At 37.2% G+C, this 15,454-nt stretch overlaps 2 protein-coding genes across 2 annotated transcripts in view; one reads left to right on the top strand and one right to left on the bottom strand.

Moving 5' to 3' along the window:
- Nucleotides 1-6,589, bottom strand: part of LOC124796325 (NTF2-related export protein) — a 54,148-nt gene extending 47,559 nt beyond the window's left edge. Inside the window, exon 1 of the mRNA XM_047260454.1 lies at nt 6,429-6,589. Within this exon, the coding sequence (XP_047116410.1) occupies nt 6,429-6,437 (9 nt within the window). The 5' untranslated portion in view covers nt 6,438-6,589. The remainder of the gene's footprint in view (nt 1-6,428) is intronic.
- A 69-nt stretch (nt 6,590-6,658) lies between these two features.
- Nucleotides 6,659-15,454, top strand: part of LOC124796459 (PHD finger protein rhinoceros) — a 242,748-nt gene continuing 233,952 nt past the window's right edge. Inside the window, exons 1-3 of the mRNA XM_047260682.1 lie at nt 6,659-7,404; nt 7,647-7,694; nt 8,015-8,119. Coding sequence (XP_047116638.1) covers nt 8,071-8,119 — 49 coding nt within the window. The 5' untranslated portion in view covers nt 6,659-7,404; nt 7,647-7,694; nt 8,015-8,070. The remainder of the gene's footprint in view (nt 7,405-7,646; nt 7,695-8,014; nt 8,120-15,454) is intronic.

The following is a 15,454-nucleotide window of genomic DNA, read 5'->3' as shown; positions in this document are numbered from 1 at the left end:
CTCCAGTTCCTTGGAAGTTACTCCTTGATACCTTAGCAGATGTCATATAATCCTGTTTCCTTGTCAGTGTTTTCCATATATTCCTTTCCTCGTTGATTCCGCAACAAATCTCCTCATTCCTTACTTTGTCAGGCCACCTAATTGTCAACATACTTTTGTAGCACCACATCTCAATGCTTTGATTCTCTTCTGTTCTGATTTTCCCATGGACCATGTTTCACTACTATAAAATGGTGTGCTCCAAACGGGTCGACAGAAGCGTTCGATCCCACGCGTCGGCTTTGACCCGTGACGTAAGGGTGTTGTCGTGTGGAACGTCATGACGGCGCGGAGTTTGGTTTGACTGTGGCTGTCTCCAGTTGTGTTTTATCTTATTTTATTTACTTTTCTGATCTGTTCATTCTATCTCGTGAGATTTTTTTTTAAATTTAAAAACACATATTACTTATTTTAATTATCTGTTTCCTCGAATTTCTGTTTTAGTTTATTATATTTATCTTTGTGATCTGTTCGTTCTATCCTGTGAGAATTTTTTTTTAAAAAGACAAAAAACACTAATCAGCTACTGAAGCATCTTTATCTTCTATGGGTTGCAGGGGTTACGACCCCTGGGGAGGTGGGTGGGTATTCATACATGGCTGTCTTCACTTACACGTTGTAGCTACGCAAGGCGCCTAAATTTGTTTATATTTAGTTTGCCCCCCACCCAAAACACCCCATTTCCCGCGCTTGTCCCGTTAGTGTAATTAGGCTTCTTGTGGAAAGTGTGTGTGTTTGTTTTTGTTTCCGCCATATTTGTGACGTCATGGGTCAAAGCAGACTGGTGGGATCGGACGCTTCCGTATTTCCCTCCAAACATACATTCTCAGAAATTTCTTCCTCAAATTAAGGCCTATGTCCGATACTAGTACACTTCTCTTTGCCAGGAATGCCCTTTTTGTCAGTGCTAGTCTGCTTTTTTATGTCCATCTATCAGCTCTCTCTCCTCTGCATTTAATAGTGGAATTTCAACTGCACTCTTAATATTATCACCTTTACTTTAATTTCACTGAAGGTTGCTTTGACTTTTTCGTGTGCTAAATCAGTCCTTCCAACAATCATTTCTTTTTAAGTTTCTTCATATTTTTTACGTAGCATTTCACCTTAGCTTCACTGCATTTCCTATTTATTTTATTCCCACAACTTGCATTTCTGTATTCCTGAATTTACCTGATCATTTCTGCACTTCCTTCTTTTGTCGATCAACTGAAATATTTCTTCTGTTATAAATGGTTTCTTCACAGTTACCTCCCTTGAACCTATGCTTTCCTTCACAGCTTCTGTGATTTCCCTCTTTAGAGATGTCCATTCCTCTTCAATTGAACTGCTAAGTGAGCTACTCATTATCATAGCATCCATATTGTCAGAGAATTACAAGCATATCATTTCAGTCCTCGTTACTTCTGTATACCCCTTCTTCGAGTGATCTGAGTCTATGCGTGCTCCTGAGGATGTCTTACAATCTAATATCTGATTCTGGAATCTCTGCCTAACCATGACAATTAAGTGGAATCTTCTCATATATTCCAGCCTTTTCCAAGTATACCTCCTCCTCTTGCGATTTCTGAATGGAATATTCGCTAATAGTAACTGAAATTTATTGCGGAACTCAGTCTTTCTCCTCTCCCATTCCTTATATCAAGCCCATATTCTCCCACAACATTTTCTTCCACTCCTGTCCCTACAACTGCATTCCAATCTCCCATGACTATTACATTTTCATCTCTCTTTACATACTAAATTATCCATTTAATGTCCTCACATACTTTCTCTATCTCTTTGTCCCTCTGCTTGTAACATTTGCATGTAAACTTGAACAATTTCTACAGATTTGGTTTACTACCGATTCTTACAAGAACAACCTACCACTAAACTGTTCACGGTAACTCACTCTCTGCCCTACTTTCCTATTCATCATGAACCCTACTCCTGTTATACCATTTTCTGCTGCTGTTGGTATTACTTAATACTTGTTGGTCCAGAAATCCCCATCACCAATATTAATAAAAAATTTCAAAATCAGTATGTGGATGACATCAACTCTGCTAAAATTGGTAAATTAGTGGCAATTACAGGTTAAAAGATGCAATTTAATTACCTTATCATACTTTATGTTGACATATGAATAATTCAATATTCAAGCTTTCATATTTTCTCTTTGCTTTGTTACATGTGTTTATCTCTGCCTTTAATCATTGTTCAGTACCTTGCCTGCAATAGCAGTTGTGCCCGTACCTCTAATATCTAATAAATTGTTTTTATTTGTCTATTTGTGGCTTCCCAGTATTTAACCAGACAATGTTCACAGAAGTTTCTATTGGTAACAGCTGATTATGGATCCAGAGCCAGGTTTTATATAGTGACAGTAACAACAATACAAAAATAAATTCATCAGTTCAGTTGAAGAAAGGCCCTAGGTGGACATGGGAGAGTCTACTCAAGATGACATAGCTGAATAATGTGCATAGAAAAAGGCTCTTTCGGGAGAAATTTGCAAAAATGACAGATAAGGTAAGCTGAAAATTATCCAACACATTTCAGAAGTCACTTGGAGTATGCCATGGACAAGCAGGCTGTCTACGATTTGTTGGATTCACTGATTGAAACTTCTGGGTGGAAAGGTATGGCTTATTAATTTTTATTATGAAAATCCTTGTTAATAACGATGTAAAATGCAAATGACAATAATTTTCAAAATCATTTTTAGAAGTCTGATAAGTTAAAAATGTGATTTGAAAGCACGTGGTGCTAATATTGAAGAATCTGATACAATGCGTAGTTTGTTACTAAATACAGAGTAGCAGTTGCTCCTCTGGAAACCTTGTCATATGAGCAACTGAAAATGAGTTTTGTGAAAGACAGGATATTAGATGAAGAAGCAAAACATAAAAATTCTAAAGGTAGCAAAAATTAATTACACGAGCATCCTTAGTCTACTGCATTTGTCACGCAGTTATACAAAAGAAAGCATCTAGTGCCAACTAAGCCTCAAGGAATATACTTATTATAGATATGGGAACCCAAGTCATATTAGGGCACAATGCATGGCAAATACAAAAACATAGCAGTAACAATCCCACAAATGTAGTTACTCATTTACAAGAAACAAATGGAAGTGGGACACTTTTTCTTTGCCACTATCTTTGGGAGTTATCCACAAAGTGGATGGTTCCTACACACAGGGGTAACGAAAAATAATGAATTTGTGCACTTGACAAATATGAGGGAATTGGAAAATCTAATAAGAATTTAAGTTGTCCAAACAGTTACATTTTACATTTGCCAGAGAGGTTGCGGATGTTGATGTTCAAAGCACCATCTGACGAAAGAGATTTCGAATAACAATAAGAGGTTTTCTTATAGTGCCAGGTTTACTAAACAATCTTCTGTCAGTGTGTAAAGATTGTGTTTGAAAGTTCAGTGGACTAGGCCTAATTCAAAAGGTGATAAAGTTATAGCTGTGGAAAAAAAAACACTCAGGTTTGTATACACTTTGTTCAAACTGACTCCAAGAGTTACGCTATGTTTAGTGCCTAGTACTTTGTGTTTCAGACAGCGATGCAAACTTGTGGCATAAACACTTAGGACATCTTATCTAGCAGGGAAGCTGAACAAAGTAAAGATTTCCAAACCAGTAAGACAATATTTGAGACATGCAGAATGTAAATAAGCACCATTACCACATATTCAGTCTGATGTTCGAACCAGACAACCATTTGTGCTGAAACATAGTGACTGGATTCTATAACATCAGTCTCCTTTTACTGAAAGAAATATATATCGTTTTTCATTGATAATTATACTCACTTTACTGCAGCTTATGCCTGTCAGCCAAACTCTGAAGTGTTTCATTGTTTAAAATATGATACTGCTCATTTTAACATGGACAGCAGCAGTCTTAGAGACAACAGCTGTGATTACTTTTCAAATGAAATGATGATATCCTCTGAAGAAAAGGTGTGGGTTCGAGTTCACCATAAGGCAAAAACCTCAGTAAAATTGAGCGACAGAATGACTAAACCACACCATCACAGAAAAAGCTTGCTGTAGCCAATGATTCTTAGAAGCAAACTTGGAGACCATGCCTCTTTAGAAACTGCAATGACAGCTGTTTCTACCATCAACCATAGTCCTACCTCAGCTTCAGATGGAGAAATTCCAACGATGTTATGGGCTTGCTACGTAAGAAAGTCAAACTCAAAACTATTTGTGTTTGTGTTGCATATCAGCACATTTCAAATGCATAAATGACGGGGCAGTTTTACAACTGCTCATTAAAGTGTTTCATGACTGATGTTCATAGATTATGGCAGCCCAAACAACATAAAATTGTATTTGCAAGAGATGCAATTTGTGAAGAAGACAAATTTCTATTTTAAGATGGAAGTAGTGATGACTGGATCATGGAGACTATTCAAATGGACAACACAATGCAAAACAAAGCAGAAGATAAAAGTCATCAGAATGAAACTAATTTTTTGGAAACTGAACGAACAGCCAAAGACAGCTCAGAAGATGTGACTCACGAAGTGGTGAAGGAAACCGAATCTCTGTGGAAAAGCAAAATAATAATGAGAAGACCTAGGTACCTGGATGACTATGGAGTGTTGGACTTGAATGCAGAAACATTTGTGGAAAAATTACCCCACCTGGACACCATTAACGGACAGAAAGTGGACTTACATGCCACTTCATGAAACTGAAGAAACATTGACAGCAAGTGGGTGTTCAAATTAAAGAGAGATGCCTCTGGATATACTGAAAGGTTTGTCATGTTTAGCTAACAAAGGTTGTGTACAGGTACAACTATATGACTATAAGGGGACATATGCTCCAGTTGCTAGACTCATTACACTAAGAACTTTTTTTAATGTAGTGAATAAACAATATTTTAATAGAACAAATAGATGTACCTGCAAAATACATTCCTACTTGGAAAGCTAACTACAGAAACTCATATGGCAATGCCTCAGAGTGTAAAGAATAAGGAAGGGCTTGCAAGTTAATAAAGCTACATACAGACTGAAACAGGCACCATGAACTTCGAACTCTAAATCTGACAATTTTCTAGAGACAATAGAGTTATGACAATCCGAAGATGATATCTGTCTATATGCCGAAATCTCTGGTGAATTTAATACTTATTTGTTGCTTTATGCAAATGATTTTCAAAGTCCTGGCAAATGAAAACACAAATACACTGATATTAAGAATAAGTTGAAAAGAAAATTTTGAATGCAAAAACTTTTCGAAACAAAATTCTTCCTTAAAGTTAATATATGGAGAACCAAAAGGAAAATGTTTCTTGGTCAACGTGTTTATCATTGAAACTTGCTGAATGGATTCAATATGGGGACCATAAATCTCATACGAAAGTTATTAAAGTCACACTCTTCAGACATTTGTGGAGACGTGATTGGAAAAACTACCAGAACTCCATTGGGAAGGTTTGAAAAGTGTTCTTTTGTTATACTGAAGGAACACTTCATGTTAGTGTATGTTACAATGAACTACATCTGGATGTTATATACACGTTAGCTCCAATAAACAAACGCCAAATATTTAACAAAAGGAATGATGAGTGTGTAGTTCAAAAGACTGTTTCAAGGATGAGGTAATGAAACTGGAAACTTAGTTGACGCTTTAATGTTAGTCCTTGTAATCTATCATTATGTAGAGTACGAGTGGTTTTCTTAAATAGAAAAGTGATGTTTAAGGAAGAATAACATAATAATTATGCTTTTATATTTTTCTCTTTGTTTTGTTGTGTGTTTGTGTCTGCCTTACAACGTTGTTCAGTAACTTGCGTGCGGTTATGGTTGCGCTGTAATTGTCATATCTAATAAACCGTTATTACTAGTCTAATTGTGATTCCCTGTTTTTAATTATAAAATACTAGCTGACGGTTCTAAACATAACGACACTTCATATAACACTAACGTCAAAATGCCGGTACTCCCAGATAAACATCACGCATTCGAGCGCTTAAACATCGTCTACGTCCAAAATTATCTATCACATTTATGCAAACGTTGACATGAACACATTCGAACTTCCCGTTACATTTCATTGTGTTCAACAACAAATGAAAACACATGTACACACAAACGACTTGTGATCATACCGGCTCTTTTAAACAATTCACCACAATTTAATTTCATCTGTTCAAAAGTAGGGTCCTCACATGAAACACAAGGTAAGCCAACGTATAAAGTTCATGGTTAATACTCACTGATTTGGTTCTATCATCAAAACAATACACAAACCACTCTCACGTATACAAATATATCTCAATCCACCATAAGTCCGTTGGGCGTCTCGGTGCGAGGGAGAGAGAGAGAAACACGATCAAGTATAGCCTACCGAACTGAATTTACAAATTTACTAACCTCATCCATGACGTACACAAAACCTAGAGATCACTAAATTGAGTAAGAATACGTATAGCTGATGTTTACAATCAATCACTGAAGATTCAAATCATCCAAGTTGTTTACACCACAATCATGTCACTATCTTAACAACATCCCAAAATATCTCGTAAATAGTGAGATCTCGTGCACAATGGTCACGTGACCAGCAACTTCTACAGTTATTTTTTCAGGCATGATGGCGCCAAACCATGGTAGTGAGATTTACTTTAATATTTTTAGCTCCAAACGGACTCGGAGATCGATTGCCACTTATGGCAGGAAGCTGCAGCAGTTGTAGAAGTTATAATTGTTTGGAAATATTACTCATGGTAAGTGAGAGGTGCATTCCAGCAAGAGGCATACCTAATGAGGACATGTTGGTTAGACTACTGACAAGAGACGGGGCTGATGTTCTGCAGTTATTATAGTCGGAGAAAGTGCGTAGTGTGTAAGATGTGTTCTGACATTCATTGAACGCGAAATATAAGTGAGTGAGAAGCTAAATTTCGTGCGTACAGCTAGCTATGAGCATTTTATTAGTTTATCTGTGAACCCAAAGATTAATGAAAACTTGAGGCGTGCTGCCATCTGTGTTGTCAATGTTGTTAGGTTTAACTAGCACCATGGGTAGACTGACGAACTTTGATATTGAAATAATAATCATTAAAATGTGTGTTTTATGAAGTTATTGTGATTGCGAGTATTTAAGTGATGTGAAGTAAATTTTATTTACAACTACAATGAAAAAAGGAACTGTGTGACGGGTGCAGTGTCAATGTTTACATCTATCCGTGCTAGGTTGCATCCATTGAAGACAATCTGCTCAAAAACCAATATGCCAATTTTATGTTCTTTTTCTTTTGAATGAATTGTGATTGGACTAGGAAACACTGTGTGACATGGTTCTGCGTCAGCTACATCATGAATTGATAGTTTTACGTTTATATACATGGTAAGTTTTTAAACCTGTATGTTCTATAGTATGTATAACTTCTTGTCAGGTTTTTCAATTTCAGCGTTTCACTACAATGTTTTACACAGTGAAGGCATGAAACACGTTTATTCTATTGCCACAAGTGTGTAATTCATTACGATAATTTAGTTTGTGGATAAAAAAAGGTTTGAAAATATATCTTTGATTTTGTTTATCACAACTTTAGTAATCTAATGATATTCAAATGGTTTGTTTTACAGATTTGATCCAATCACAATTGCATTGCCAGTAAATTAGGCAGAAATGTAGTGAGTATCTTATTTATAAAAATATATTTATTGTTTATTATTTCTATATTGTTTATGAAAACATTTCACAAACAGTTATGTTTATGAACAAGCCTGGTACATTATAACTATAACAAGGAGCTATTGGTAATTCTGCTTAACAAGAAAAATATAGTGTGCTACTTTTTTGTTGATAGATATATTATTTGACAGAATGCACTATATGTATGTTTACATAAACATACCTTGATAGTCTAAGCACTAAGTGTGCTGGAGGAGTTTCTATACAACTGTACAACATTTTTTATGTTTAGTAATATGATTTCATTTTTCTGTTCTAGATGGTGATGGCGACACTTCGGTGGAGGTCTTTTTCATATTAGTGTACTTAGTCAGAATGTCACAGCGAGGCAAACGTCAGCCAAACAGATCTGATGATGGTGCGGGTGAGTGATTCAAGTTTGTTTTAAAACTGTTTCAACAATCCGTATTTGTCCAATCAGTGTATGTAGGTCCATAATTCAGGAAACATGGTATATAGATGTTTGAATATTGTAAATCTTTGTTTATTTATTTATTTATTTTTGAATCATCCATACATCATTCAGTGTCAGAATATCGCACGTGTCAGGTACATTGCTGTAAACATATACACATTTATAAAACATTAACAAAGGCTAGGACTAGGTGAGGATAGGGCAGGAATTTATCTATGAACGTAAGCTGTCAGCTATATATTTCAAGATTAAGATTTTCTTTTTGTTGTTGTTGTTGTTGTTGTTGTTGTGGGTAAAGCCTGTGGACCTGATTTGTAAGGAGGAATTTTTGGTTTATGCTTAAAAGTATGTAAGATTGTAGTTCTTATTTTCACTAGAAACATTAACGATTCCGATTTAATGGAGAATAGTCACTTCCATAAATAATACCTCTTATGGGCAATCTCCCTTTCACTTTACCAGTTATGCAGAAAGAGCATGGGCTTGTCATGTAAAAATGACATATGTATACATATACATCAAGTGTTGAATGCGTACAAGCTCCTGAGCGTACATTTCAAGGACCTTTGTTCTTTACTTGTGCTGAAGACTCCCAATGTTTAAATTGTTTACGCTCCTCATGTGGGATCACAATAGAATAAATTTAGTACAAGCTTTAAGGCATTGCACCTTCTGTCACAGTTTCCGTGTGAAACGATTCAGTCATGTTTTGAGCTTTACAGTGTCATCCCATTATTTCATTTTACTTTTATGAAAATATATGTTTTCTAAACATGGTTGTGTTGACCAAAACAGAGAAGAATAGAACTGTTTCTAATTTTAACTGAAGTAACAAATGAAAGTTTTCGAGGGGTTAAAAAGGTACCCCAAGTACTCAGGGAGAGGGCTGTTCAGAGCATTAGGTCAGATGTGTGTCTGAAAATTGTTAGACATTGCTGATGTAAAAATAATATGCGCTTAAACACGTCTTTCGAATTAACATATCTATAAGTTTTCATTTGCTAGATCAAGTATTTAGAAATACCCAAAAGCGCTCTGTTTTAACTGCCATAGTTAGAGGTAAACAAAAAAAACTTGTAGTAAGTATTCCAATATCTGTGACAGAGATTTGTAATTATCAAGGTTGTCTTCTGTTTTCCTCATTACCATACCTGCTGTCACAATATTTAATTTCTGTGAGCCACACATAGATATTTTTCCACTTGTTATCATTGTACCTACAATTTTATTTATTTAAAAGTGGGATTCTGCTGTAGCTAGTTCAGTCATTATGCGTAGTCATCCATTACATAACCTTAGAAGATTATATCCAAGGATAGAATAAACGACAGTAAAAGCTCAGAAAGAGGTTATGAAATTACATGTCTCTTCTTGTTTTACACTTTGTTCATAGACAAAAGTCTGTTTGTCTAATTCAGTCAGGTGACTTCGGCCTTTGTGGCCATTTTCGAAATGAACAGTACACCCAGATAACTCAAAAAAATGCATTTAAAGTCTAGAGTACTTCTGCGTCTCTACAGTAATGTATCAGTAGCCTGCACATAATCTGAAGCTCATTTAGCAGTGAACAGTACATTTCCATACTCAATCACTTGCACTCTTCACAGATTACTGTTCAGATAACTACCTTGGGAAGAAAACAATGCCGAAATATACAGGGTGAAGAAAATCTCGTGCTCTTGGACTTTACAATGTGAGTCCTCACTTATTAGCTATACAAAAATTTCTCACGCAAAATTTCATCCTGCGTGTGTCTCCATCAGTAAATGGATGTCAAAGATTGGCAATCTGACAGCACTGTATCCACATGTACGGTAACTGTCTCTGTCAGCAGTTTAGCAGTAATGCTGAGCCATTGGTGCAGTGGATAGCATTTGAGTTCGTTCTGGGTCGAGGCTTATTTGTTTTTATTTGCCAGTTTCATTCTGCCATATAATGCGATAGTATACACTGTTTCTTAAGCCACATGTATCCAACATTTACATAGTACATGTTTGGAAATCATTTGCAAACCATATTTCTACCGGTGACGTAAGTGTTTAACAATATGCAATGGACCTGAACGTGACAAGAATAATACGTGGTACTAATCGATGAGATCACTGGGGGAGGTACACAGAAAACGGGTTTGGCATCAAGTAGATGCAGTGGTGTGAAATGATTCATGTTCACGACGAGCAAAAGGCTTCTTTGAAATCTGACCAGTGAAAATGATTGTATGTCCATTTCTGTGTTTGTGGTATGTAAATGCAAATGTCTTGTAGAAGAACCACTGTAGTCACAGTATGACAATTAAGACACCAGATACCATACCATGCAGACTACATTTAGAAAATAAAAACAAATACACCTTGAACTGCAGTCGAACCCTTCATCGCCTACAAAATGCTATCCACTGCACCAATTGCACAACACTACTACTACAGAGGTAGTCACTGTACATGTGATTATAGTGTTGCCAGATTGTGAATATTTAACATCCATTTACTGCCAGAAATCTGCATGACATTTTGTGAAAGAAATTTTTGTATTGCTAGTATGTGAGATTTGCAATGTGAACCCAGAATGGGCAAATTTTTCTTCACACTGTATAGTGAAAAGTTCAAGGAACAAAAATGTATGGCAGAAACCAAAAACATAAGTGATTCATCATTGACAGATATTACTGTAATGTTAGTTTGAATAGCAGTCAGTTGTAGGCATTTTACCTTATCAGATTAGCAAGTGAACTGAGAAGGAAACACAATTATAATTTTCTTAATTGTAAGCAAATAAAATCATTTTTTCATAAAAGTAAGAATATTTGGTGGTGGCTTTCTTACCATTCCCAATATTAATATTATCAAGATAGTAGTTACCCTTTAGTTTCCACACTGTACTCGCATTTTGTAGAAGCATTTCAGTCATGCTACACATAACAGTGGTGGAACATCAGACGTAAATTACACAAATACCAGTTCGTTTGAATAGTATTTATTGCCTCTCAGATGTACTCATTCGCAGATTACCTAACTTACTCCAAAGAATAACAAGTATATGCCACCTTATAGCTTCATTCTCATATTTGATCAGCAGTTGTTGGATCATGTGGCAGTTGTGAGTGCTATCGGTATTATTTTCTATTTCTGTCCACATGTTTCTGTATATAACCATATGATTCACAGTAGTCCTGACAATGTTGTTTCACAATTTTCTTATTACTGTAGCTCCATATTTGTGATTTGTTAGTCAAAATACTTCTGACACGTTAACAAAATTCAAGTTGCAGGAAAGTAAGTTCTATCTGCACTGGTTTGTTAGTTTCATGTGTGATATTTCAGCTGAAAATCCAGGGATACATTTAAACATTGAAATGATTTAAGATAATCACTCATTGTATAGGGGAAATGCCAAATGCGTGCAACTCTTATGGTGGCAAATATGGGTACTGTTTATTGTGGTGACTAGAGTGACAGCAAAAAATGAATGTTTACTAAAATAACATTAATTACAAAGGAAACTAGTAATTTCACTTACTGTACTCGTCAGTCATGTCTTCTTCATGGACTATTCCATGAGATGTACAAGCCGCTGGAAGGAATCTTGTTCCCATAACCCAGGTACACGCCAGATATGTCTGAGGAATGTTGGGAGAGCCTCAGAAGACACAATTGTAAAGTGTAGATGTACATGTACTGGAAGAGGTACAGTTTGGCCTTGTCTCCCAATCAACGCTCTCCTTTAATTGACAATTTGACAGATCTCCACAAGCACTCTATATTCTGTATGTGGACAGATGGATCTTCCGAAGAGACAGATTCCGCAGAATGATTTACAAATTCATGTTGAAAGCCTTCCTTCTTCAATGTGTTGTAGGACTTTAAGCCATCTGTTATAATTTTGGTCACTGGCTAGATGAAGTGACTTACGTGAGACACTCAGGTTTTCTTGCCCCTCGATTGTACTTGAACTGTGAAGCAGTTCCACGATTCCTCTTTCAGTGCCTCTGAAGATACAGAGATATTCGGTTTCATTTATTAGTGGTTGTCCTTTCTAGTATTTCCGAGTGGATATATGTGATTTATCTGTTCCAGCTATCTTGTTTTGTCCATTAATAGAAAAACTGTCATTTGTGACTATCACATAGCGGACTACTCAACAGAACCTGTAGCAGTTACAAATGGTATTAGTTGATAACTCAGTTTCGGAAGCAGTTGCTTGTAGGGTATAATCCCTTACCCAACAGGAGATTAAAATAATGCCCTTCTAGATGGCCAACTCAGATTTCAAACCATATGTTTTTCTTATTTGATGTTCATTGCTGACAACATGCACAGTACTGTTGAAATGGGAAATCAGCATTGGCACCTTGCTTACGAACTTTCACACAGCTTGTCTCCATGACAAGTCACAGAGTTACTGAAATGGACATTTGGGAGCAGTCCATAATACTAACAGATATCCAACCAAGATTGCATACTACACAATCAAGGAATTAAGTTTTGCCAGGTAAGATAATTGGGACTTGAGAGTACAATGACTTCACTCATTGCTATGCACAGTTCTAAATGTTAGACGATGTTCCCTTGACAACACACTAAACACTTTCCATATCTCCTGTGACAGCTGTGCGTTCAATGTATTTCATTTTTCAATGTATATTATTCGGAGCCTGCAAATTTGATAGGAAGTCTTCTTGGAAATAACCTCAAATTATTTTGGTAGTGTGTAGTAGAATAAGTCTTAAAGGTTAGCGGATGGGCTGTATTTGAGATTTGACTTCCAAGCAAAAGGCTGTTGGTTACAGGGGATGCATGTTTAAGTTTCAGAATCAGTCTTTGCTTCTTCTTCAGAAGAAGAAAACATGATGAAATAAATATTTTTCAGTAATAAATTCTTGTTTTCATAATGTGCATAAAAACGAGAATGCGGAGAGTCTTGCCTTCCAGGCTAAGCAATACAGTGTTTCATGACAAAGCATTGATGGGACAGATGATTTTAGTGACCAGACTGCAGTAGCTGGAGTTGGGAGGATGTATGGGCAGGTCTTGCCATCCTCCCCCCCCCCCCCCCACAACCACCACCACCACCACCACCACCACCACCACCTACTCCAGTCTGGTCCCTAACATCAACTATCCCATCAAAGGCAGGGCTACCTGTGAAACTAGTCATGTGGTCTACAAGCTAAGCTGCATTGTATGTAGGCGTGACAACCAATAAGCTGTCTGCCTGCGTGAATGGCCACCAACAAACTGTGGCCGAGAAACAAGTGAACCACCCTGTTGCTGAATACGCTGCCAAACACGATATCATTCATTTCAATGACTGCTTTACAGCCTGTGTCATATGGATCCTGCCCACCAAAGCCAGCTTTCCTAAATTGCACAGGTTAGAACTTCCTCTGCAATATATCCTACATTCCCATAACCCTTCTGGCCTCAACCTTCGTTAGTCACTGTTCTCACTCAGCCAGCCCCTTCCCTGTTCCCATTCCAGCACTATACGGCTGTCATTCCACCACCACACCCAGTCTTTTTATTTCTTTCCTTTTCCACCACTTCCCCCCCCCCCCCCCCACTCCTCTCCCTCCCCACCTCTCCCCTGCCCACCATCTAATCTGCAGCACTTTACTGTCCGCCATGCCCACCATACTATCCCTCCCCCTCCCGCACCCATCATGCACTGGTGCTGCTGCTTGCAGTGTGGTTTCACTTGCCTGAGACTGGAGCTTTTTGTGTGTGTGTGTGTGTGTGTGTGTGTGTGTGTTTTGTTGAAGGCCGAAAGCTATAATTGTGAGTCTTCTTTTTGTGGTATTTATCTGCGACTCAGCACCTCCACTATATAGTGAGTAGCAACTTTCCTTCTCATAACATTGTTACATTCCATCCTGGATTTTCCATTGTTTTTCTAAATATTTTAAGAATGATATTTTTCATTTACTTTCAAAACAAGTGGTTTTCGGTATCTTCAATTGTGTTTATTGCATGAGCTCCATTAGGATCTGTAGGATATATGACAGAATGATGTAAATTGTTAGACACTTTATCACATCAATGTGTCAGTATGATACAGTGTGCTTCACTACACTAAAAAGCAACAAAAATGTGACATTAACTGAATTTTCTGTTGGTGGTTGGCAGAACATGATAATAATATTAAATATGAAACACATCCGAATGTTCTGCAAAATTGTATTTTGTTTTTCATGAACCAGCTTTCAGCTTCCTAGACCAGTTGTCACCCAGAAATGGCTTAAGAAGCCATAAGCTGATTCGTGATGGAATGAATATAACTTTGCAGAACATTAAGGAGTGTTTTCTGTTTAACATTAAAAATGTAGCAATTAAAGACTTACTTCTGAAACTTGATACAAATTGTATCTATCGAACTATGTTTACACACGTCAACAATCAAAACATAGAAGTGTAATTACATTTTTATCTGATGTCTTAGGGTTTATTAGCTGCACTGAGTGATTTTATGTCATTCAGTTTTGACTCCTGATCATAGCCTAAACCAAGACGAGCTTGTAGTTCAGTTTTGTGCTATAAGAGTGTTTTAGCAGTCTACGGTACTAAAGGGCTTGGGTGTGATGCAATTATTGGAAGCATAGAGGTAACTGGTCCTGCTGGTGCAGCTTGTTGTAGCAATCAAATCTGTTCCTCACTGTAGCTGTTTATCTTGTAGACAGCCTTCATGTTTTTGGTTAATGGTTGAGATACTCCAGGTCAGAGTGTCTTAAATGCTGCGTATCTACTAGTGATCTTATTAAATCGGTTTCCTATGCTGGATGGCAGCAGCTAGACTCTTATGATCTTCCCTAAGTCCACAATGAAATAGTAGCCGTGTGGACTATTGTTAGTGACATTGGTGCCCCTACCTTGTCTGCCAACACGTCAGGGATATGCTTAACCCCCATGTGAGCAGATGCCCACATCACATGCTACAAAGCAGACTTTGCAGAAACCTCTACACCTTCAGGCTTACAGAACCCATCATCCTCATAAGCTTTGACGTTGTCTCTCTCTTTATTATGACCCCTTTGCAGGAGGCTATTTAACTTACTGGCCAAAAGTTTAACCAGGAGATCAGCAATCTAGTCAATCGTGTCCTGACCTTCGTATACTTTTCTCTCTGATGGAATATACTGTAAGTAGGCAGAGTGAGTCACTTTCAGCAGCCCACCCTCATTTGTTGGGCCAACATGAATATGGAGTACTTTGTAGATGAAGCACTGGAGTTTACCTCTCTGAAGCACAATTGCTTGTTCCAGTATGTCAGTACCCACATAATAAGGCCACA

Source organism: Schistocerca piceifrons, chromosome 4 (assembly GCF_021461385.2).
Source record: "Schistocerca piceifrons isolate TAMUIC-IGC-003096 chromosome 4, iqSchPice1.1, whole genome shotgun sequence".
Classification (NCBI taxonomy): Eukaryota; Metazoa; Arthropoda; class Insecta; order Orthoptera; family Acrididae; genus Schistocerca; species Schistocerca piceifrons.
Note: the sequence above shows the minus strand (reverse complement) of the source record. Positions and strands in the feature narration are given on the sequence as shown.